The 25,599-nt window shown below is 38.3% G+C and overlaps 1 protein-coding gene across 1 annotated transcript; it reads left to right on the top strand.

The window, feature by feature from the left end:
- Positions 1-4,972: 4,972 nt before the first annotated feature.
- Positions 4,973-10,469, top strand: LOC134592862 (gap junction beta-5 protein-like). Its single transcript, XM_063444549.1, has 2 exons — positions 4,973-5,159; positions 8,735-10,469. The coding sequence occupies exon 2, from the start codon at positions 8,736-8,738 to the stop codon at positions 9,549-9,551; it is 816 nt and encodes a 271-aa protein (XP_063300619.1). The 5' UTR covers positions 4,973-5,159; position 8,735; the 3' UTR covers positions 9,552-10,469.
- The last annotated feature ends 15,130 nt before the right edge of the window (positions 10,470-25,599 follow it).

Below are 25,599 nucleotides of genomic sequence, written 5' to 3' on the forward strand. Positions count from 1 at the left end.
AGTAATCCAATTATCTCCCAGGTCAAAGACAAAACTCCATTACACATGTGGGGACCTAAATACAGGATTATGTTTTAAAATATATAAAGTCACTTTTATTACACCAAACACAGACATGTAACATATCCCCAGATAGCTCAGGTCTGCGTGCACATTATTAGGTGAATGGCACACAGACCACACAAATACAGTTTAATTGCCATGGAGCCAAAGTCTTTCCCATAGTCTTTCATTATATGAATAGGCTCCATGGCATAGCTATCTGGGGGAATCACTGCTCACATAGGGCAAGTACCGAATGGCCCCACTGTGTTTAACCCCTTAAGGACCAAACTTCTGGAATAAAAGGGAATCATGACGTGTCACACACGTCATGTGTCCTTAAGGGGTTAAAGGGCCAGAATGAGTGACATGCACTCTGTTAGGGCCGAATACGTTTTGTAAAAGGGCCCAATCTCCCAGGGCCATAGTCCAAAGGCAAGAGGCGGGCAAGCAGCCCCCTCCAAGGACACGTGGCGAGGTCGGTTTCGCCACAGAAAAAAAACGAATGTTCAGGAAACCAGTTGCAACGCAAACAGCTACCCAAAAAGATGGCCGCCAAATTCGCAACTGAGGGAACTTGCATGCGCATCATTTGGGGAAAGTAAATACCAACTCCAAGGATTCAGAGCAGGCCGGAAAGCAGAGATGACTGCAGGGCAATGGAAAACCAGAACGTGAGAGTGCAATAAAAAGAGGTAAATCCCTACGGCAAACCAACCCTGCTGAAGTAGCCCAGGGTTCAAATATTGGACTATGGAGTTCAGTTAGAGATTCCAATTAAGCAACATTAGAGAACAAAAAATTAAAATAATATTTAAGTACAATAAAGTTAAGATGAAACAAATAAAATTACCAGTACCCAAAGGTACCATCAACAATTATCACTATAACTGATAAGTTAGAAACTGTGGAACCAGTGTTCTACTTAACTGAGGGAGCAGCAAAGAAAGAGGAAGTGGTCACTTAGGTGCTGCCTTTTACAGGATAAAGATGACGCTGATTGGTTGACTGTGTTGCTATGTGAATATGGTTGCTGTTTATATTTGTTTTTTTATTGATTTTTCAATGTAAATTTCTTTGCGGCTGAGGGAAATAAAAAACAGTGCAGCATAAAAGGAGCCTCTGTGTCTTAAATAAAATCTTTGGCAAATATTTAATTACAGTTGTTAAACTAATTTACTCTCATCTATCGCTCAAAATTATCCCTCAGATTGCAAACTACACGTAGGAAACTGAAATGAAGGCTTATGAATATTAAGATCTGTTGCAAATAATAAAAAATAATAAATATATAAAGGCAAATGGCTAGGGGAGTATAATCTTTAAGCTACAAGTGGCATAAGGAAAGGAAAGCTGAAAAAACAATTTAATAGGGTGATTGCATAATCCCTTTTCATGCATGGTGTGTGAGTTTGAACAATTTACATGTTTCTACATCTTCCTACACAAAGGATCTGGGCTTTTAGGTTGGGGTCTTTGTTACTACAGGTCTCAAATGAAAGTCTTAAGTGTTTCCCAGGCCTCTCAATTATTATTGTATAGGTGATGAATAGCAATATATCCCAAGGGGATGGGTGTGGCACAAAGTATTTACCAAGTGAATCAGAAAAAAATTACATTGTACTTACCATATGAAAATAATATGTTGTTTATGTTGTTTCAATTTCCACAGTTCATTTATCTTTTATTAACATAGAACAAAAATTAAAACCAAAAACTTTGGTTGCTCACCTGGCTGTAATAGAAATAATCTTGATAGTGGGTTACATAAAATTTGAATATAACCCTTACCGAGATATTATATATCAGACCATTTAGTTGTGCACAGGAAAATATAGACACTATACTACATACCCCATAAAGAAGGATCACAGAAGGAACAGTGAAAGGGAGTAGGTCAGTGACGCATCATGTAAAAAACTATTACAAACTGTAAGTGTATCTTGGAGTGAATATGTGTGTCTGGCTGTAAGACAGAGCTGGGATAAAATTTTAGTCCTGGAATTAAGAGGCAGAGCAACCTGCCCATGGCTAGTCTGGGCGGGATAGGTCTTGATCACCAAGCCTAGAACCAGTACTCTTGATTTCGCAGTAATGGTTGGCCATCACCAACAAAAGTAGGAAAACTACAAAGTTTATCATAAATGAAGAGAAAACAGTTAAACCCAAGAAAGATAATACCACCAAAATAGTAAAATGTATCCTATGGAAGAGGGTGTGGTTGGACGCTGAAGCATATGGACGGCTAGGAGAGAAGTTATAAACCTTATAGCCCTTTTGAGAGATGTGTGAGTGAACTCGCCCTGTTTTTGAGCTCTGCAAATCTGGCAAGCTATGGCACAACACAACGGGGAAAAGAATGCTGAGAAAAAATGCACAAACTCCAGTCCACCCAGGATCAAAGCTAAGATGATGAAGAAGACAAGGGAAGTGTGTAGGACAGCCGGATGTTGCCAGGCAAAGTGGCAGTTGCACAAGGCATTTTACAGACCCTGTGTTCAAAAAACTACTATCAATACTACAAAAAGTGAAAGACATCTGCAAGGACATACAAGACTTGGAAACTAGGACCTACCTTACCTCCAAGGCCCATGTAGCTTAATTGCTCCTGATATCCCTCCATGTGTTCTGTTGTTAGATTGAGTGCATTTACATGTTAAATATTAAAGTCAAGATGTACCCTGACTACCTCAATGAATATTTTTGTTCGGTATTTACAGATGAAAATGAGGGAGCTCAGTTAGGAAGAAAGACTAAGTCATTTTTTAGTAGTAGGGGGGGAGTTAGGCAACTATAGGCCAGTAAGCCTTATTTCAGTAGTGGGGAAAGTAATGGGAATCATGTTAAATTATAGGATTGTTGAACATCTAAAATCACATGGATTTCAAGATCAGAGACAACATAGACAACATTTCTTCAGGGAGATCATGCCATACTAATCTTATTGATTTTCTTTTTTGGTTAACTAAAATAATAGATCAGGTTGGTGCAGTAGACATTGCTTACCTAGATTTCAGTAAAGCAAGTACTGGAAGCCAGTGTAAAAGCTCTACTGAAGAAAAAGAACAAATAATAATGCAGTATAGCAAAATACAAATAAACTGTGAATATAAAGTGCCAAGAAAACACTCACACTTGATAGAGCTTGTAGTGGATCCAGGGTAATCTGACTGGTTACCTCCACTAATTCCCTTCCTTCAGCCAGGCAGGAACCATTTAGGATATAAAGAGACCCATTCCCCCTGTAACTGGACGACACACAAGGGGTGCAAGGGGTGTACCACATAATCCTACAAGGTTACATCCCAGGATCCTCCCCCTTCCTGGTGCTTTAGCGCAGAAAGGGACCCTTTGTCCCCAAAGCCCACCACTAAAAGCACAAGGATTCCCACCCCAGCTGCCAGGGGGTCTTCTTTCCAAGAGCCTCTGTGCCTGGGAGTCCAGGCACAGGAAAAAGGGACAGTCCCTTTGTCTCCCAGGCACAGGAAAAGCCTGCCCGCAGGAAAAGAGCTGATCTGCAGGCACTGAAAAGCCCACCAAAGTTGCCAGTGCCCCAAAAATGCCCACCTCAATCCCAGGGACCCTCACAGCAGTACCTTCCTCGACCAGGCTCCGCTTGTGAGGTCCCTGTATGAAACCCTGCAAGGGAAGGGTCTCCTTTTAGGATACAAATGCTCCCCATGGACGACTTTCATCTATACGAAATGGCGGCCACCCAGGGGAGCACTCATTAATTACTTCCCCTGCAGTTTCACACTTAGGTTGCAAGTGAGAACATTCTGATTAATTGGTGTGAACGTATGTTACGAGTGAGAACGTTCTTTTTAATTGGTGTGAACTTTCTAATGGGGCACCAGGGAGGTCCTTGTTCGGGAGACGAACGAGTTGGGAAACAATCCATGAATGCTTCCCCTGGCTGGCGTTCATCTGTACCCAGGGGAGCACTCATTAATTGTTTCCCTTTGCAGATTGCGGTTTAACACCTATGTTGCGAGGTGTGAATGTTCTTACCTAACATTCTAAATGAGGAATTGGAGTGGTCCCCGTTTGGGAGGTGAATGAATTCCCTTTGTGGAAGCACTCCTGAACGGGGAGCGGGCACAATACACGAATGGATGGTGAAACACACACAATATGATAGAGGGCAATTCACGGACAGGCAGCGGTTCCGCCACAGAGCTATTAAGAGCTCTGCTGTAATAAGCATTGACAGTACAATCCCCATATATGGATGTAAGTTGTAGTCGGCAAGGGTCAGTCATTTCAGCGTCAGGTAGATGTTGAAATATATGAAGGAAACTAAAGAGAAAGGACACAATAGTGCAACATGTAGATACATAATATCAGGTATAGAAAAGGTACTTACAGGGACTAGAGCAATGACCTACTCTTGTGATATAGAGCTTCAGGTGGAATAATCTCCACATAAGGATATGCAGGATGTGCAAGGAGCCAGATCATGTAAAATAAAAATATATATAAAATCACGGAACAAAGGTAAATTAAAAAAGTACTTCATATTTAAAACAAACAATATGTTAAAAATAAATAAATAAAATATAGAAATTCACTTTTTAAAAAGCTTTGGCTTATATTTTGTATTTGTTTGTTTTTTAACATATTGTCTGTTTAAACAAAGTGATTTTTTTTTATATTTACTCCTGCCCTTGGATTTTATATATTTGTATTTTACTTGATCTGCACATCCTGCATATCTCTAGATGGGGATTATTCCACCTAAAGCCCACACCTGTGCTTATTGAAAAGAAGAAACTATAGATTGCTTCATATAAGCAGGTGTGGCTCACTTCTTTCTGTTCTGCTGTAAAGGGTTAATGTTCTTGTTTGCACTGGAATTTGAACACACACCTTATCAGACAGATCCGGTTTCTACTAGAGAAATCTTTTGAGTACTTATGAGAGTTTTTTTTTTTTCCCCAGTCTGAAAATACTGACTCACAATTGACCCAGCGCATACAGGAGAACAGATTTGTTTTATTTATACATGTGAAAAGCAGTATCAGAATGGGAAAGATGTGAATAAAGCTTTATGGAAGATTCCTACTATCCAACAAGGGGAACATGTTATCTGCATAGCTGATACATTAAGACTAAAAGTAAGTCTGTATAAGGGGGGCTGACACTGTAACAATGTTAGGGTGCAGATTGGAAGATACTTTTGTGTTTTGCTTTTCTTACCCTACGGTAGGAAACTGTCATGCCAGTTGCTGTTGTAGGAGTTTAACTCTCATTATCTCTCTATTTTCAAACCTTTTCAAGGATAATGTGAGTTATTTTGGGATGATCTAGAACAAATACTGTATTTAAATAGTAATTCAATGAACAATGCATTATTCATGGCTAAAGAATTTGAAGGTACTTATCTGTATGTATGTTTCTTTCTATGCCACTGCACTAATATTATTCTCATACTTGACGTTTCAAAAAAAAATCCCTTTACCTAAACAGCAATTTGTTTTGAGGTCAAACCTGAATTGTATAATGTAAACCAATATTGCACAGATGTATGAACAATCTTTAGCTAAATTGGAGATTTTAATCAATTTAACTATTTGGTTTCAAATTTGCAAATCTGTTGTCAATTTCCCAGACCTGATTTAGTGTATAAACAAACCTCTTTGAAGTTGGAAAGATAATAAAAGAGTGGGTCTGAGCACAATGAGTTGTAGTTTCTTTTTTCTTTCTTTCTTTTTTTGTTGCATTTCAGTACCTCAGTATGATTAAAAGGTGCCTACAACTGAGAGTAAGTAAGGCCCAGCAGTTTACTTTAATCTCACTGATGTAGACTACATAGTCTGAGATGCATCAAGCACCCAGATATGTCTATAAAACCCAGATTTATTTTTTTTGTCCAAAAATACTGAATATATCTACTGTTTTTTTTTTTTTTTTTGGGGGGGGGGGGGGGGGGGTTTGCTCATTAAGATATGAATTAATTTCAAATGAGTCTTATACTGTCAATACATCTGTAACAACTTGTAACCGGCCGGGCTGCTTCCTCCATGGCCCTCTGATTTCAAGTTACACCAGCGATTAAACAGGTTTAGTCTGCAAAATCCATAATGTAATTTTATGAGAAAAGTCATTAAGTAGTGCATAATAGATAAATTAATCAAATATATAAAATGTGCCTTTAAAACTACAATAGTATAGGTGTACCTAATATTCTCCAACCAATATTTTAAGGTAATGATAGGATGGCAGTCTTTAACACACATTGAATTCTGCAAAAGGATTGAAAAGTTTTTTCCTTCTACATAACATATATTGTAGAACATATTTGTAATAAGTTTTCATGAAACAACTATATAAAGATGCTCTTCATAATTTATATACATTGTGATGATACTGCATCCATTAATGGACAGCACAATTACAGCACCATTTATGATTCAACTCCTTTTTCTGTGTTAACGATAAGGTTAGGGCTAAGATAATAACATAGATGATCACCTATTATAATGATAAGGAGTACTTATTGTTAAGTTTAGTAGGTATTTAGTGGACTGTCCATGTTAACTCAGGAAACATCTGTATTTAGCATACGGTAGACCATAAATCCAATCATTCCTAACCATGCTGTGATATGTTGGTATAATTTGGTCTGTAGCACATACTTTGTCCACAAGTACACTACTTAAAGTGCTCAGGGTTTTATATATAGTCTGGGGAAGAGGGACTTGAGGATTTTATGGTATGGATCTTAAAGGGCATAAAAAGCGCCACAATTTATCTTCTAAGCAATGTCATAAACACCCGTCTGAGGTTACATTAAGGATAATTTAGTTTGTTTATTTATAAAATATTTTACCAGGATGGATACATTGAGATTTATCACATTTTCAAGTATGTCCTGGGTCTACAAAACATTGTATTGTTACAATAGGATATAAATACAATATACAATATATATTATAAGATAACTTCTCCATTTATTGCGGAAGAAAAATTCGACGTTTCAGGTTTCAGCTCCACTTGGGAGCTTTCATCAGGACACCAGTTGGAGTGCAGCTATATATATATATATATATATATATATATATATATATATATATATAATGTGTATATATGTCAAAAAATGGGTTTGGCACACTACCTATATACAATATATATAAAAATACGTACCAAGGTGCAAACCAGCGATATGAATATAGCAAAAATAGTAAGGTGCACTCCTGGATTTGAAAAATTACTTTAGTTTATTGTGAAGAAAAATCAAAGTCCAGTGGATCGACGTTTCGACCAATACAGTCTTTTTCAAGATCAGAATATTACATACAGTGAATGCAATACATATATAGGTAATAGAGATTAATGGCTTACTAAAATCTGTGATGTGCCACCTCCCCCAACCGATCGAAACCCGGAAGTGTGTGAAGACCGCGCGTGATGTCATCACGTTACATCCCGCTGTGTTTACAGCGGTTGCTAAGCAACCTTAGTGGAAACCAGTGTCTATAACAAGTGATAGCCAGCTACTTGTTGTGCAAAAAACTGAGGATATTTAGAAGAGATATTGCATGCTGTTATTTTCACATATCACACTTTCACATTATATTGCAGATAATTTTTGATTCAATCTTTTGATCACAAGGTGTAGGTGCTGCTCCTTGTCCCATCTTTATTTCTCTTCTAAATATCCTCTGTTTTTTGCACAGCAAGTAGTTGGCTATCACTTGTTATAGACACTGGTCTCCACGAAGGTTGCTTAGCAACCGCTGTAAACATTGTAGGACGTAATGCGCGGTCTTCACACACTTACGGGTTTTCGATTGGTTGGGGGAGGCGGGACATCACAGATTTTGGTAAGTCATTAATCTCTATTACCTATATATATATATATATATATATATATATATATATATTTCATTCACTGTATGTAATGTTCAGATCTTAAAAAAGACCGTGTATTGGTCGAAACGTCGATCCACTGAACTTTGATTTTTCTGCACAATAAACTAAAGTCATTTTTCAAATCCAGGAGTGCAAAAAAAACAAAAAAACTTGCATGTGGTCATGTGTTCATGGCATTGCTTAAAATGACACTCCACTGCATAAATAAATACAGATCCCTGTTTTGTAGATATACTCGCAATGAAAGCATTCATGTATTTAATTATTTATTTTTTTATTGGAGTCTATGTCTAAAAACAGCTAGCAGAAGCCTTTTCAAGGTGTCCTCTTCTAATCTAACCCAGGATTTCTGTGGCTGTCCAACCATTGACTTCCCAATGCAGCTCAATGAGAAGCCTGGTGCGCTAGGTAATTGCCTGCCTCTTGAGTTTAGTGCCACTGAGCAAATCTACCAGGAAGTAACAGGATAAGCTGTCTAATTGACAACCATGTGGTATAACAAGGTTAATTTATAAAAGTGCAAATTTGAAATTTGCTGAAGTGCTTTAGGAGTCTAGAGTGTCCCTTTAAGAGGTAATCTATACATGGAGATTATTGATGTGATTTTCTTGTGTGTGTGTGTGTATACAAATTATTACACGCAATGTTCATTCTTGAAATAATTGATAATTACTAGAAAAATCTCACAGTAATAGGTCTGAATAATTACCAGTAAAATGATTTAAAGAGTATGCTATACAAATGGTAGAATATAAGTTGAATCTGTTTTGACTTGGTTGATATATAATGATCAATTTACCTTTCTCACCATATATAGAATGAATTGGGCGCTATTTCAAGGATTGCTCAGTGGTGTAGGCAAGTTCTCCACTGCCTTTGGTCGCATCTGGCTTTCTGTTGTCTTCATCTTCCGACTTTTAGTTTATGTGGTGGCAGCGGAACGAGTATGGGGTGACGAGCAAGGGGATTTTGACTGCAACACACGGCAACCAGGATGCAACAATGTCTGTTATGATCACTATTTTCCAATCTCTCACATTAGACTCTTTGCTCTTCAACTTATCCTGGTCACTTGCCCATCTCTACTTGTGATTATGCATGTGGCTTATCGGGAGGACAGAGAGAAAAAACGTATAAAACGTTTGGGGGAGAACTGTGGAAGGCTATATCTGGACACTGGAAAGAAGAGAGGTGGGTTATGGTGGACCTACCTCCTTAGTCTTCTTATTAAAGCTATAGTGGATGCAGTATTTCTTTACATCTTTCACAGGCTCTATCCCGATTACAAACTCCCAAATACTGTCAAGTGCTCCATTGATCCTTGTCCAAACATCGTAGACTGTTTTATATCTAGACCAAGTGAGAAAACTATATTTACTCTCTTTATGGTGGGAACTTCTATACTATGCATCTTACTTAATTTATGTGAGATTGCATACCTGGTGTGCAAGAGATGTTGTGAGTGCATGAAAAAGAGGAACGAACAAGTCGTGAGAAAAAGTGAAAAGGTTGTCACATTCCTCCACAGTCAAGAAATTATCCGTGCTGATAATAAGCTAAATGAGGAGATGGACAACCAGTGTTCATATGTACATGCAACTGAAATTAGAAAACCGTGCTTAACTAAGGGTTAGGCACTTTTTCTCTATTCATTCTGGTGGCTGAAAGTTGTGTTAAAGGAAAACATCTAATTGGTGTGGAGTTATGATGTGGCTGACCCTAATACCAAAACAATAACACAATAAATATATCATCTCATGTTACATCAGTGGTACCTTCATCCAGGAGGCTCATACTTGAAGACATATGAATAAAACCACAGAAAAATCCTATGGCGAAAAAAACCCACTTATGTATAATTTCTCTTTAAAAGTTGCTGTTCACTGCTAGATTAGCTATTTTATTGGTATATCATACTGCCAACTTTCAGAGATAACAATACTGCACAGACAGAACACTGCTCTATAAAATAACCAACAATGGGATTTCTGATTTTATAAATATATTATACACTAGAGAAAGGCATTTAAAAATTGTGGATGACCTTAAGTATTTGTCATTCAATTTTCATCTGGTTCTTTAAAATCATTGTATGGTTCTCTTAAGATATATCAGTCAAAATAATTAACACATGTAAAAGTGCAAAGTTTACAGAACTTCAAAATATCAAATTAATTTGGTTTACCTCTTCCATCAGTGTACATGCTTGTGCTAATTTTAGATTAGCATTTCAAAGCTAAAGAAAATATAGCTTTTAAAACCCCGACATAGCACCTGGGAATGCACATTACAGTACAAATGCTTAGAGTATGTAATTTTGTAGTATCGGTATTTGATCAAACTCTTTTTGACCAAAAACATAATTTCCATTTTTGTTTGCTAATATTTCATATTCTATCTAAAATATTGCAAGATAAAGAAACCCACGTAAAAAATTATCCTCAACATATCAGTGAAGGAAAAATGAATACTTCGAAATGAAATGTTTATTTTTCAGACAGTCAAATCCATGGGGTGCCAGATTTACAGTTTAGCTGCTAATCTGGCATGCTAGCCAGGAAACAAAAGTAGATCAATTTGAAATCAAGCATTCTGATTGGTTGCTTGGTATTTCAGCTTATCAGAGCATAGTTTGAATTCAAATAATGGTTACTGATGAGAATTTCATTGTCATAGTTTACCATAATTTATAGATTGATAATAAAAGTAATATTTGGTATGTTCCACGTCTTTCATGTTTATTTGTATCTAATTTAATTTATCACTAAGCTGGACTTAAATAGTAGAATGGCTGATGATTTAAAATTTAGATTGAGTGGAATCTTACCTTTTGCTAATCTAACCAAATTGGCTCAAATTATATACTAGGTAAGAACAGTGAAGTATTCAACAGAGTGGGTAGTGAGTAAGTTCAAAAAACAAGTATGTTTTCAGAGGTCAATACAAAAGCAAATTTGAAAATTTAAATAAAACTGAAAGGTTGCAGATGAGATCTGAACTGTTATATTTACAGGATTATTCATTAAATTGTAACTTGTTGGGAATAAAAACTCAATTCAAAAGTTTACATTTTAGATCAAAATAGCTTAACTGGAAAAATTCAAATGTTATAATGTGAAATTCTCTTTGAATCTACTTTTAATTCCCAAGAATTAACACTTTATGAAATAACGCTGGCAGGGTAGCCATACAATAAGATAATTGGAGCAGTCATACTTCTACAGTCAGTTGACATATTCTTCATTTATTAAAAGGCTTTGTTTCTAGAAATGAAAAATAGGTGAAACATGTTACACTTTAAATATAGAATCCAATTTTTATTTGATAATTTTAACGTTTCATTCACTAAACAGAAGAGTTGTAGGAACCTGAGAACTGACTCATAGAATTTTCCTCATAGTTTGCAAATTAGTTCTGTAGCTATTTAAAGCATTGTTTATAGAGCAAATCCTACTAGATACAATTTTGCATTCATATTGTCATTATTTTGCAGAAAAAAAGTAAAATTGTTTTGTATTATTTATTTTTTTGTGAGGAATCCTTCCTTAAAGGTATTATTTTAAAAATGTAATGTCAATTTTTGTACTTCTTAAAGAAATAAATAGAAAATATTATTTATTTTGTGACTTGTGATTGTGTACTTATTGTTCATGACAATGTTGCTAATACCATACTCTTAATTTTCCTTTCTAATTTTTATTATAAAAAGTATGCAATGCAGATACTAGAGTCTATCGTTCTAGAAATGTGTGTAGGTGATTAGCATTAAAGAAAAGTAGCCTGTCTTCATATGCCTTCATAGCAGATGTTGCATAGCCAATTTATTAGAATAGAAACTTGAAAACATTTAATATATCACTTTAAAGAATGATAACCTTTTCAACTCGAAATAGTGAAAAACAATGAGATTAGCTATTTCTAAATAACACACATAGACACAGACTCACACGAATACGTAAATACACAGTCACACAACAAAAACGGCATTAGTAAACATGTAGTGTAAACATATACAAACTTGGAGGGTTGTTCACAAAAGTGAGAATTGTCACGAATGCAATTTTAAATTAAAAGCTAAAATATCTGAATTGGATTTGAAAATTGTTCCACTATGCTTCTTGATCAGCTAGTTTTGTTCTAAAACTTGAAATTCACGTTTAATTATTTAACACTAACAATGTGGAGTACAATCACATTTGGAAGACAAAGTATTGATTCAAGTAGATCAAAGCTTAAAGGTACACTATAGTCAACAAAACAACAACTAACTTAATGAAGCAGTTTTGGTGTATAAATCATGCCTTTGCAGTCTCATGGCTTAATTCCCTACCATTTAGGAGTTAAATCACTTTGTTTATGCAGCCCTAGTCACACCTCCCTTCATGTGACTTACACTACCTGCTTAAAGTCATCTAATGTTTACACTTAATTTATTGCAAATTCTGGAGCCTCCTGTGTATAATTAAAGTTCACTTTACAGAGCAGGAGATAAAAACATTTAAATGAAGTTTAATCTGTTTAAAAATGAATAGTTTTCATGCAGACTGTGTCAGGCACAAAATCAATTTAACTCCTAAATGACAAAGAATTGAGCAGTGAGACCACAGGGGCATAATCTATACACACAAACTGAATCACAGTTGTTTTGATGCCTATAGTATCCATTTAAATGTGGGATAAAGGAAAGTGTTTGAAACATTTAGGGTAAGAAAAAAGGGGGTGTTTAAATGATGTGGAATCTGAAGGGTAATTTCAAACTCACTACTCACCCTCCTATGATGTCTGTACTCCAGTCAGCCTCCTATGATTTATATTAGAGATGCAGTAGCTGTAGTACAGAGTGCATAGGACAGAACTCAGTGCTATCCTATTATATACAGAGTGCATCATTCGGTGCTGTCCCTGATCCTCCTGCAAGGCATTTTCTTTGTGAGAAGCTTAGTGGGCATATGGGAAGTGGTCCCTTCCACATCCTGTCCAACCTCACAGACAGACACTGGAGAATCTGGGATCTTATTTTTATACCCTCTATAACTGTTCCTGGAACTATGCTATCAAGTATAGGAGACTGACTGGGATACAGAGGACACTGAGGACACTCTAGGTACTTATCTCTCCTCATCCGTTCACTTGCATTTCAAAAAGGCAAATTATAAATTATGAAAACAGTCACCGCCTACAGGACAGGCATCTGTAGGCAGGTGCATACTCTGACTAATGGGAAATCCACTTGTGACAGTGTAAAATTCAACAAGGGACCAAAAAAAACTTAAATATTATTATTTACCCATTTAACCCCTTAAGGACCAAACTTCTAGATAGAGATGTCGCGAACATAAATTTTCCGTTCGCGAACGGCGAACGTGAATTTCCGCAAATGTTCGCGAACGGGCGAACCGGGCGAACCGCCATAGACTTCAATAGGCAGGAGAATTTTAAAACCCACAGGGACTCTTTCTGGCCACAATAGTGATGGAAAAGTTGTTTCAAGGGGACTAACACCTGGACTGTGGCATGCCGGAGGGGGATCCATGGCAAAACTCCCATGGAAAATTACATAGTTGATGCAGAGTCTGGTTTTAATCCATAAAAGGCATAGATCACCTAACATTCCTAAATTGTTTGGAATAACGTGCTTTAAAACATCAGGTATGATGTTGTATCGATCAGGTAGTGTAAGGGTTACACCCGCTTCACAGTGACAGACCAAACTCCCCGTTTAACGCACCGCAAACAACCGCAAACAGTCCATTTGCATAACCGCAAACTCCCCATTTGCACAAGGTTGGATACCAAGCTAGTCATGTCCCGTTCCTTGTCCTTACTGATGTCATTGAAGGTCTCTTCCTCCACCCAGCCACGTACAACACCAAGGGTCCCCGAAAGGTGACAACAAGCCCCCTGGGACGCCTGCTGCGTTTGGTCTTCCACCTCCTCAAAGCCACCTTCCTCCTCTGACTCCTCTTCTTCAGACTCCTCTCTCTGCGTTGCCTCTCTCTGCGTTATTATAAGGTGTGTTAAGTAGTACTATTCCTATCAGTTTAATCCCTGTTACGTCCCCTATCAGGGGACGTGTATATGGTATCGATTTTAGGAACCAGGAGATGGAAAAAGATGCTTGGTCGGTCCTCCTACTTCAAATTTGTGGCACTGCGTGTGCAATCTAATGTGCCACCAGATAGGAGTGGTGTGTTAAGTAGTACTATTCTTATCAGTTTAATCCCTGTTACATCCCCTATCAGGGGATGTGTATATGGCATCGATTTTAGGAACCGGGAGATGGAAAAAGATGCTTGGTTGGTCCCCCTACTTCAAATTTGGGGCACTGCGCGTGTAATCTAATGTGCCACCAGATAGGAGTGGTGTGTTAAGTAGTACTATTCTTATCAGTTTAATCCCTGTTACGTCCCTCTCATCAGGCCTTTTTTAGTCGAATGTATCGCCCACTCTCAGTCCCTTCGGAATCCATCCCTCATTCATCTTAATAAAGGTGAGGTAATCTAGACTTTTTTTACCTAGGCGACTTCTCTTCTCAGTGACAATACCTCCTGCTGCACTGAATGCCCTTTCTGACAGGACACTTGAAGCGGGGCAGGCCAGGAGTTCTATCACAAATTGGGATAGCTCAGGCCACAGGTCAAGTCTGCACACCCAGTAGTCAAGGGGTTCATCGTTCCTCAGAGTGTCGATATCTGCAGTTAAGGTGAGGCAGTCTGCTACCTGTTGGTTGACTCGTTCTCTGAGGGTGGACCCCGAAGGGCTGTGGCGATGCGTAGGACTTAAAAAGCTCTGCATGTCCTCCATCAACAACACGTCTGTAAAGCGTCCTGTCCTTGCCGGCGTGGTCATGGGAGGAGGAGGATTACTTTCACCTCTTCCCCTGTTAGATTCCCGTTGTGCTGTGACATCACCCTTATACGCTGTGTAAAGCATACTTTTTAATTTATTTTGGAACTGCTGCATCCTTTCCGACTTGCGGTAATTCGGTAACATTTCAGCAGTACTTGGTCGTCGAGTGCGTGGAACTCTATTTTGGATGCTTTGCCTCGCGAACCCTGGGAAAATCATATTGTTGCCTGCTCCAAACGGGAAGCACATTTGTTTTCTACGAGCCAGGGGGAGCCTTCGTTTATATTCGTTTAGGAACTCCCGAAGGTCAAACTTTACCCCGGTGGCAATTTATCAATACTACATGGATCTGAGCACCCAAGTTGTCTGAATAGCGCTCAGATCCATCTAGTGTAGCCAAGCTATCTGGGGATATAATACTTGTGGGGGTTCCTATCTATATTGTATGTATTTTGGGATGTTTATTTGTTTTACCTATAAGAAAGGAGTCCAAAAGGACTCCAGTTATTACTGCTCTTCCTGTATGGAAATAAGGACACAGTGCCTTTAGTCTCTAACCAGGGTCGGACTGGCCTACCGGAAAATATACCGGTAGGCCGCCAGCCCTGGGACCGCTTTGACATGTGGCTGCACTCAGCCACAACACATTAAAAAAAAAAATTCTGTTAGCCTATGCGGCCGCGCGGCTGCAGCCACAACCGCATGGCCGCAGCCACACCTGCTGCTGCTTACTGTGGGAGGGCACAGCTACTTCCTGTCAGCCGCTGGATGTGAGCAGCAAATGACGACATGACGTCACATCCGATCTACTGAGACTGCATCGTGGCCTCTCTTCCCTGAGCTGTTGTAAAGGTAAGAATAAAGGGGCTTGGGGGACCTATTTTATTGTGTATTAGGGGAGGGGACATTAATGTATTGAGGAGGGGAGGGGGGTCGTTAATGTATTGAGGGGGGTCATTAATGTATTGAGGAGGGAAGGGGAGTAAAGGGGGGTCAGTAATGTATGGGGGAGGGGAGGGGGGTTCATTAATGTATTGAGGGGGGTCATTAATGTATTGAGGAGGGGAGGGAGGTCAGTAATGTTTGGGAGAAGGGGGTCATTAATGTATTGAAGGGGGGTCATTAATGTATTGGCGGGTCATTAATGTATTGAGGAGGGGAGGGGAGGGGGGTCAGTAAAGTATGGGGGGAGAGGGGTCATTAATGTATTGAGGGGGTCATTAATGTATTGAGGAGGAGAGGGGAGGGGGGTCATTAATGTATTGAGGAGGGGAGGGTCATTAATGTATTGAGGAGGGGAGGGGGGTCATTAATGTATTGGGAGGGGAGGGGAAGGGGGTCACTAATGTATTGGTGAGGGGAGGGGAAGAGGGGTCATTAATGTATTGAGGGGGTCATTAATGTATTGAGGAGGGGAGGGGGGTCAGTAATGTATGGGGGAAGGGGAGGGGGGTCATTAATGTATTGAGGGGGGTCATTAATGTATTGAGGGGGTCATTAATGTATTGAGGAGGGGAGGGGGGTCATTAATGTATTGAGGAGGGGAGGGTCATTAATGTATTGAGGAGGGGAGGTGGGACAGTAATACATTGAGGATGGGAGGGGGGTCAGTAATGTATTGGGGAGGGGAGGGAAAGGGGGGTCTGTAATGTATTGGGGAGGGGGGTCAGTAATGTATTAGGGGAGGGATGGGGGGTCTGTAATGTATTAGGGGAGGGGGTCAGTAATGTATTAGGGGAGGGGGTCAGCTGTGTAATAGGGGAGGGGGGTCAGCTGTTTTAATTCTTATAAAGGTGCATGCCAGACAATGCGCAATAGTGTAATAAAAATTCTAAAGCTTTATTGCACTGACTCAAATCAGGATAATGACATTTCCTGTGAAAATGAAATTCATATGTATAAAAAACTACAAAAGAAAATATGACCATTAAATGAGGCTGGCATTTGTGATAAAGTGACTAGATCAAATAATTCAGATTACACAGTTTGGAATACCATGGGTTGCCTAGTTAAAAAAATATGCCATTGTGGGGCCATTTTCTTTCCTGGATTGCTACACTGCCTCAAAGAAGACATAGACCCAGAAAATCCATTTGTCAAATTAACAAGTTGAAAAGGGCATCTAATATACTTACCCCCAAAAAAATGGAAAACTGTTACATGGGGGAAATTCGTTGGTAAATAAATCTTTTGTCATCATAGATCATCCTGATCCATTTAGTTTTTGTTTTGTTTTTAAAAATAATTTTAATCCTTTAGGGGTTCTGTTTTCATTAATATATTACTCCAAAGTTGCTACTTTCCATTTAATTCTAATTTCTTTACTCATAAGTTTTTCTAGCGATTTTTGGCAACTCTGAACTGACTTACCGCCCATTGTATCAGCCTGATCAAGGTCTTCTTGTTCCATAGGAAAAAAAGTGATCTATATTGGTGTAGCATTTCCTCTATTTTCAAACAGTGCCATAGTAAATTGCAAATATTGTGAATATAGCAGCTATAAAACACACCAGGTGGAAAAAAGTAGAAGTATTTGCCAATTCTTCCCAAAAGGGGGATATTGTGTATGAGAAAAATATATTTGGATAACAATGTTAGATTCCTTTTCTTTTGGGACGATGAAATTGATAATTAGAGAAGGAAAACAAAAAGATAATTAAGAGAACAAAAATCGAGAACGAAACAGTACAAGCTATAAAGAGAAAATATCTAAGAGATAAAACTGACTATGCAAGGAATTAAGTAATAACGTTTTCCAAGAGTAAGAATTTGAACAATGTCCTATGAAAAAAAAAAATCACCCAAAGGATAGGTAATTGGTAATTAAAGCATACGCTAATTATCTAGGAGGAAAGTCAGGATAGCTTCAACAGATTTATTAAATACATCAACCAAAAGGAATACAATCTCCAGTATATGTCCACATGTCATTTTGAACAGATATACCTTTTTGGATCTCACCATATATGTGGAAGGTAATGGTTTAAAGAAAAAAACATTCTTTAGGAGTACAGATTGCAATACTGCATTATATAGATCTAGTGCACACCTTCCCTTCTGGCTCAGAAATATCATGAAAGGGAAACTTACACACCTCAGATGGAATTGCTCAGATGTTCATATGTTTAAAAATCAATCTAGCATAATCAAAAAAAGATATAGTGATAAGGGATAGAATACAAATGAGTTAAAAAGAGATTAATTAAGTCTGATTCAAACTGATCAGATGGATCTTTTAAAGAAGTACAAACATACTATGAAAAGGGATAATACTATTTTGAGTTTCCTTTTTTATTAAATACATTTTGGTACATTCTCTAAAAAGATGAGTTCCTTAATAAAATTTTACTAGAGAAACGAACTGTGATTTTCAAGAAGACGGATAATCAAAAAAACAAAATAGCTACTGGTCTGTTACCACATAAAAAAAAACAAAAAAACAATAGAACTCTGATTTTTCCAAAGAGATACTACAGTTTTTTATTGTTGTGGTAGATGTTTAACATGTACACACCAAAATAGAACCACACAATCCTTTAGGGGGGGTCAGTAAAGTATGGGGGGAGAGGGGTCATTAATGTATTGAGGGGGTCATTAATGTATTGAGGAGGAGAGGGGAGGGGGGGTCATTAATGTATTGAGGAGGGGAGGGTCATTAATGTATTGAGGAGGGGAGGGGGGTCATTAATGTATTGGGGAGGGGAGGGGAAGGGGGGTCACTAATGTATTGGGGAGGGGAGGGGAAGAGGGGTCATTAATGTATTGAGGGGGTCATTAATGTATTGAGGAGGGGAGGGGAGGGGGGTCAGTAATGTATGGGGGAAGGGGAGGGGGGTCATTAATGTATTGAGGGGGGTCATTAATGTATTGAGGGGGGTCATTAATGTATTGAGGAGAGGAGGGGGGTCATTAATGTATTGAGGAGGGGAGGGTCATTAATGTATTGAGGAGGGGAGGTGGGACAATAATATATTGGGGAGGGGAGGGGGTCAGTAATGTATTGGGTAGGAGAGGGAAGGGGGGCAGTAATGTATTGGGGGCAGTAATGTATTGGGGAGAGGAGGGGGGGTCATTAATGTATTGAGGATGGGAGGGGGGTCATTAATGTATTGAGGAGGAGAGGGGAGGGGGGTCATTAATGTATTGAGGAGGGGAGGGTCATTAATGTATTGAGGAGGGGAGGGGGGTCATTAATGTATTGGGGAGGGGAGGGGAAGGGGGGTCACTAATGTATTGGGGAGGGGAGGGGAAGAGGGGTCATTAATGTATTGAGGGGGTCATTAATGTATTGAGGAGGGGAGGGGAGGGGGGTCAGTAATGTATGGGGGAAGAGGAGGGGGGTCATTAATGTATTGAGGGGGGTCATTAATGTATTGAGGGGGGTCATTAATGTATTGAGGAGAGGAGGGGGGTCATTAATGTATTGAGGAGGGGAGGGTCATTGATGTATTGAGGAGGGGAGGTGGGACAATAATATATTGGGGAGGGGAGGGGGTCAGTAATGTATTGGGTAGGAGAGGGAAGGGGGTCAGTAATGTATTGGGGGCAGTAATGTATTGGGGAGAGGAGGGGGGTCATTAATGTATTGAGGATGGGAGGGGGGTCAGTAATGTATTGGGGAGGGGAGGGAAAGGGGGGTCTGTAATGTATTGGGGAGGGGGGTCAGTAATGTTTTAGGGGAGGGATGGGGGGTCTGTAATGTATTAGGGGAGGGGGTCAGTAATGTATTAGGGGAGGGGGTCAGCTGTGTAATAGGGGAGGGGGGTCAGCTGTGTAATAGGGGAGGGGGTCAGCTGTGTATTAGGGGAGGAGGGGTCAGCAGTATATTAGAGGAGGGGGTGACAGCAGTAATTAGGGGGAGCGGGTCAGCAGTGTATTAGATAGGGGGGAGGGAGGGGATGGGAAAGATCTGACTAGGCAATGATTATATTTGTGACATTTATATTTGTGGCCCAATGAATATTATATATATGTGTGTGTAGAAGGAAATGTAAATAGAGGGGGCTACAGGGGTGATGGAATTATATTTGTAATATATTTACAGGGCACAGGTTGAAGGCTCATGTTTTGTCTGGGGCTGGCAGAGTTGCACCTTCATGCCGGGACATGCCTTCCAGACCTTCATGCCGGGACTCTGATGTTAATGTACCCAAGTGGGAGGTGGGAATGGGCTGAGCACAGAGGATCCAGCAGACTTACCTGCACTCCATCACCACCAGTCTCCTGGAGCTGAGCCTAAAGACTACACAACATTCCATCCAGGAATCCAGTGGCTCCTAATCGGTTTTACTATGCTTGTGTTCACCTGCTTTAATTTTTTTTATTTTTTGTACATCTCTACTTGGGCATTGGTTAGCAATTAGTTGGGCATATCTACTATTAAATGACTACTGTGTATTGAGCCAATATTTAAAATGTACATCTACCTTAGGTTAAGTTAACAGTCAAATCCATGTTGTTAATTTCAACAGATTGGCAGATTACTTGCTCAGATAAATGTTAAGGTCGAGGTCTGGTGTGCCTAGAATGACGCAACCTAAGGCCCTAGCTAATGCCCTAAGGTGCAGATGCATGTCTCACAATACAATATCTGCCCAATATGTCTTAGCACACAGTGCCTGTGTTATATCAGTGTACTCCTACTGCTTATAATCAGCAAAAACTGTTTTGCTTGTTCTTCTAAAAAAAAAAAAAAAAGTTCAGTCTATTTTGTGATTGTCCATATGAGGAATATGTCTATGTAATCAGTGAATTCTTAAATGTGATTGATTACTTTGGTTTTCTGACCTTGGCTTGTCCTGATAACTCTTTGTTAGCTGCCTGTACCAACTTATTGGCTTGTTACAGCAACTACCCTGCCTTCTGGATTCTGTTCTGGATTCCTGATCTTGGCCTGTCCCTGTTTGCATTAAGCCCAATAATTACAAAGTGGCTACACCAAACAACTAAAAAACCAAAATTTAGAATACTTGTTAAAACAGTATGCCATCAGGGTCAATTTTCTTTCTTAGGGTGCCATGTTTTCTGAAAGAGGGCATAGGCCCAGAAAATCAATCACTTTATCAAATGTATATGATGGATGTTTCTTTAAGAAATGAACTATTGTACTCCTATTTAAATGGGTAAATCCTCATGTTTGGTACTCATTTAATGAGCCTGAGCCATGTGCTCATTTTCGCTTTTCTCCCTAGCGTTCTCTCTCCCGTGTCGGAATTGAACTCTGCAACCTCGAATATCTCTGATACTTAACCGGCTTACCATTCCTTTGGCAATGAACTTCTGGCTTACTCTAATTGGATCATCCATTTCAGTAATCCCCTTGCAAATATTCTCTGACTGAATCAGAAAGAAATACGATTAGTGTTTATTTCTCGCAGTGATTCCTACACGGACAGATTACCTTGCGCCGCCGTCAACTCATAGACATGTTTAAAAAACTCTGGCTTATTTCTCAACCACTCTGTATATCCACTCGATCTCTCAATTACCAGTATTCAACTTTTGTCTAACATGTTTAAAAATGATCATGGAATATCCTTTGTTGAACAGACTGACTTAATGGTAATGAACTTGGACAGTATTTATGGCATTTCTTCACTCTTCCTCTCCTAGAATAAAAGAAAGAGGTACCTTCAAGATAACCAAAGACACTATCATTGTTATTATTGTACGCAAATGGGTTCTCTATTTTACCTATAACCTTCATCTTGGCATTTTCTCTCTAATCTTTGTTTTATATTCAGGAAGAAAAGATTCTAGTAATCAGTTTATTTGAATAAACTAGTGTCATTTCAAGGAAACAAGGAAACATTACTAAAAGGAAACATTTCCTGTTTTAATTCTTATAAAGGTGCATGCCAGACAATGCGCAATAGTGTAATAAAAATACTGAAGCTTTATTGCACTGACTCAAATCAGGATAATGACATTTCCTGTGAAAATTAAATTCATATGTATAAAAAACTACAAAAGAAAATATGACCATTAAATGAGGCTGGCATTTGTGATAAAGTGACTAGATCAAATAATTCAGATTACACAATTCGGAATACCATGGTTTGCCTTGTTTAAAAAATATGCCATTGTGGGGCCATTTTCTTTCCTGGATTGCCACACTGCCTCAAAGAAGACATAGACCCAGAAAATCCATTTGTCAAATTAACAAGTTGAAAATGGCATCTAATATACTTACCCAAAAAAACCTGATACATGGGGGAAATTCGTTGGTAAATAAATCTTTTGTCATCATAGATCATCCTGATCCATTTAGTTTTTGTTTTGTTTTTAAAAATAATTTTAATCCTTTAGGGGTTCTGTTTTCATTAATATATTACTCCAAAGTTGCTACTTTCCATTTAATTCTAATTTCTTTACTCATAAGTTTTTCTAGGGATTTTTGGCAACTCTGAACTGACTTACCGCCCATTGTATCAGCCTGATCAAGGTCTTCTTGTTCCATAGGAAAAAAAGTGATCTATATTGGTGTAGCATTTCCTCTATTTTCAAACAGTGCCATAGTAAATTGCAAATATTGTGAATATAGCAGCTATAAAACACACCAGGTGGAAAAAAGTAGAAGTATTTGCCAATTCTTCCCAAAAAGGGGATATTGTGTATGAGAAAAATATATTTGGATAACAATGTTAGATTCCTTTTCTTTTGGGACGATGAAATTGATAATTAGAGAAGGAAAACAAAAAGATAATTAAGAGAACAAAAATCAAGAACGAAACAGTACAAGCTATAAAGAGAAAATATCTAAGAGATAAAACTGACTATGCAAGGAATTAAGTAATAACTTTTTCCAAGAGTAAGAATTTGAACAATGTCCTATGAAAAAAAAAAAAAAAAAATCACCCAAAGGATAGGTAATTGGTAATTAAAGCATACGCTAATTATCTAGGAGGAAAGTCAGGATAGCTTCAACAGATTTATTAAATACATCAACCAAAAGGAATACAATCTCCAGTATACGTCCACATGTCATTTTGAACATATACCTTTTTGGATCTCACCATATATGTGGAAGGTAATGGTTTAAAGAAAAAAACATTATTTAGGAGTACAGATTGCAATACTGCATTATATAGATCTAGTGCACACCTTCCCTTCTGGCTCAGAAATATCATGAAAGGGAAACTTACACACCTCAGATGGAATTGCTCAGATGTTCATATGTTTAAAAATCAATCTAGCATAATCAAAAAAAGATATAGTGATAAGGGATAGAATACAAATGAGTTAGAAAGAGATTAATTAAGTCTGATTCAAACTGATCAGATGGATCTTTTAAAGAAGTACAAACATACTATGAAAAGGGATAATACTATTTTGAGTTTCCTTTTTTATTAAATACATTTTGGTACATTCTCTAAAAAGATGAGTTCCTTAATAAAATTTTACTAGAGAAACGAACTGTGATTTTCAAGAAGACGGATAATCAAAAAAACAAAATAGCTACTGGTCTGTTACCACATAAAAAAAAACAAAAAAACAATAGAACTCTGATTTTTCCAAAGAGATACTAAAGTTTTTTATTGTTGTGGTAGATGTTTAACATGTACACACCAAAATAGAACCACACAATCCTTTAGAGCAGCGTTTCCCAAACCAGTCCACAAGACCCACCAACAGTCCAGGTTTTGTTTGTATCTCCATTGGAATAAAACAGCGAAATACTAACATCCTGGACTGTTGGTGGGCCATGAGGACTGGTTTGGGAACCACTGCTTTAGAGGAACATACACAAATCAAGTATACAATATAAAAAAATGTATACATTGCTCCACGACACAAGTAACGTATCTATTGCAAAGTGGATGTGGCGCTCAATATATAAGCAGGACAACTCGCAAATTACATGTTAGACTTTATGAAAATTTTTACGCAACTGTCTTCCACTGTGATAGTGGGGTGGTTTCTGGAGCACGCCAAGATAGCTGTCTAAACTGAGATATCCCGGGTGAAAGCTATGACATCCCTGGAAACATTTGCAAAGGTGGTGGGAGCTTTCTGGATTCTGAATGCTGATAGTATTGGTGGTGTATCACTGTCTCCCTTCCCACCTAAGGCCCTAGCCACCTTATTTGCATAGTCCAGCAAGGTCCCTGGTGCACCCTGTATCCTCACATTTCTCTGGCGGTGCCTCGCTTCAAGTGATGCCACTGTGCGCGTAAGTCATTGGATACTATATATATTTGAGACTAGGCATCCACTAGCCAGTCCTATTGTTCCCCTTCTCGGGATTCCACTTCCACTGATTTACATTTGCACCCCAGCTAGGTCAGCCTTCCACACTGCACTAAAATTATTTGGCTAGCAATGTTGGTCGGTGACTGAAAGGCACAGTAAAGTGACTAAGTAGGTGCAACAAAGGGATTGCAGAATCCTGCACGCAGTTAAAAAGAGGACACTTGGACCAGGAAGTTACCGATTGAAGAAACTTGACAGCATATCTGCTGATTATACTGGACTACTCCATATAGCTATCTTTTATGGTTTGATTTTAATTTGTTGTTTTTATTTAAATAAATGTTTTAAGGCAACTCGCAGTATGGTTACATCCATCACTGGGTCTGAGTGATAAAGCTGTATGTGGAGTGCCACCCTACTTTGAGACAATACTTTTATGCCTCAGAGCCAGGCACTCCTTGAACTCTTGACAAGGTAATAATATTTTATGTCATTCATTCATCATTGGAGTTGAGAAAATACTGCACCATTGTTTTTTCCTATGTTTCTGTATTCTCTTGAGACTTGTGAAGTGACAATTAAAAGAAAGGCTCTACCATATGTGAGTATAATATCACACTCTTTTGCATATTCACCACTTTTTAAATTACAGAATGCACTATATATTTTTGTTTTAATTATTTTACATGCACACTTTTGTGATATATATCACCCTAGTGATAAACAAGTTACTAAGCTTGAGCTTTAATATTTAAAGTTCCACTATATTTGTTGTGTAATTTTCTGCTTATATTTGATTTCCCTCACTTTTTTTAAAATCTAGTGTGTGTTTCAGGTGGCTCGCCTACACATTTGTTTTTTGAACGGCTTTATTCTTATATATTTTCATTAATTGCTTAGTCACAGAGAATATTTCCTTTTTGGGAAGAATTTGTCCATTAAACATGATTATCAAATACAATTTCTGAGAATTTCTCAATCAAATATAAGTATACACCAATATTGTAACAGATACTATAAGAAAAATAAAAAGAACAAAGTTCTGAGATGTCTTTTTAATCAACACAAATGAGTCATGAAAAAGTAAATTCTAGAGAGGAACATTTCTATATGCCCATGTGTTACCCAGATTTGTAAAGCCTTTCCAAGATTCCCCTGATTTATCACCTCTCTTTGACAAAAGAAATCTGAAATACAAAATCAATGCAACCTGATGGAAAGTCAAGGCAATTCTACCATGCATAATATCATTGGACTGAGTGGCAGAATTATGTTAAGAAAGCCAATTTTGACACTGTTGCACATAGAAGGCTTATCAATAAACTGCAATATTTAGGTTTGGATTCCAATATTGTTGAATGGGTAAGGCAGTGGCTGAGTGACAGGCAACAGAGGGTTGTAGTCAATGGAGTATATTCGAAGCTTGGGCTTGTTACCAGTGGGGTACCTCAGGGATCTGTACTTGGACCCATTCTCTTTAATATTTTTATTAGTGATATTGCAGAAGGTCTTGATGGTAAGGTATGTCTTTTTGCTGATGGTACTAAGATATGTAACAGGGTTGATGTTCCAGGAGGGATAAGCCAAATGGCTAATGATTTAGGTAAACTAGAAAAATGGTCAGAGATGTGGCAACTGACA

This window comes from Pelobates fuscus, chromosome 1, assembly GCF_036172605.1.
Source record: "Pelobates fuscus isolate aPelFus1 chromosome 1, aPelFus1.pri, whole genome shotgun sequence".
In the NCBI taxonomy this organism is placed as follows: domain Eukaryota; kingdom Metazoa; phylum Chordata; class Amphibia; order Anura; family Pelobatidae; genus Pelobates; species Pelobates fuscus.

What these genes read in the sequence shown, in the direction of transcription:
- LOC134592862 (XM_063444549.1), top strand. Translation starts at nt 8,736, where the DNA reads ATGAATTGGGCGCTATTTCAAGGATTGCTCAGTGGTGTAGGCAAGTTC.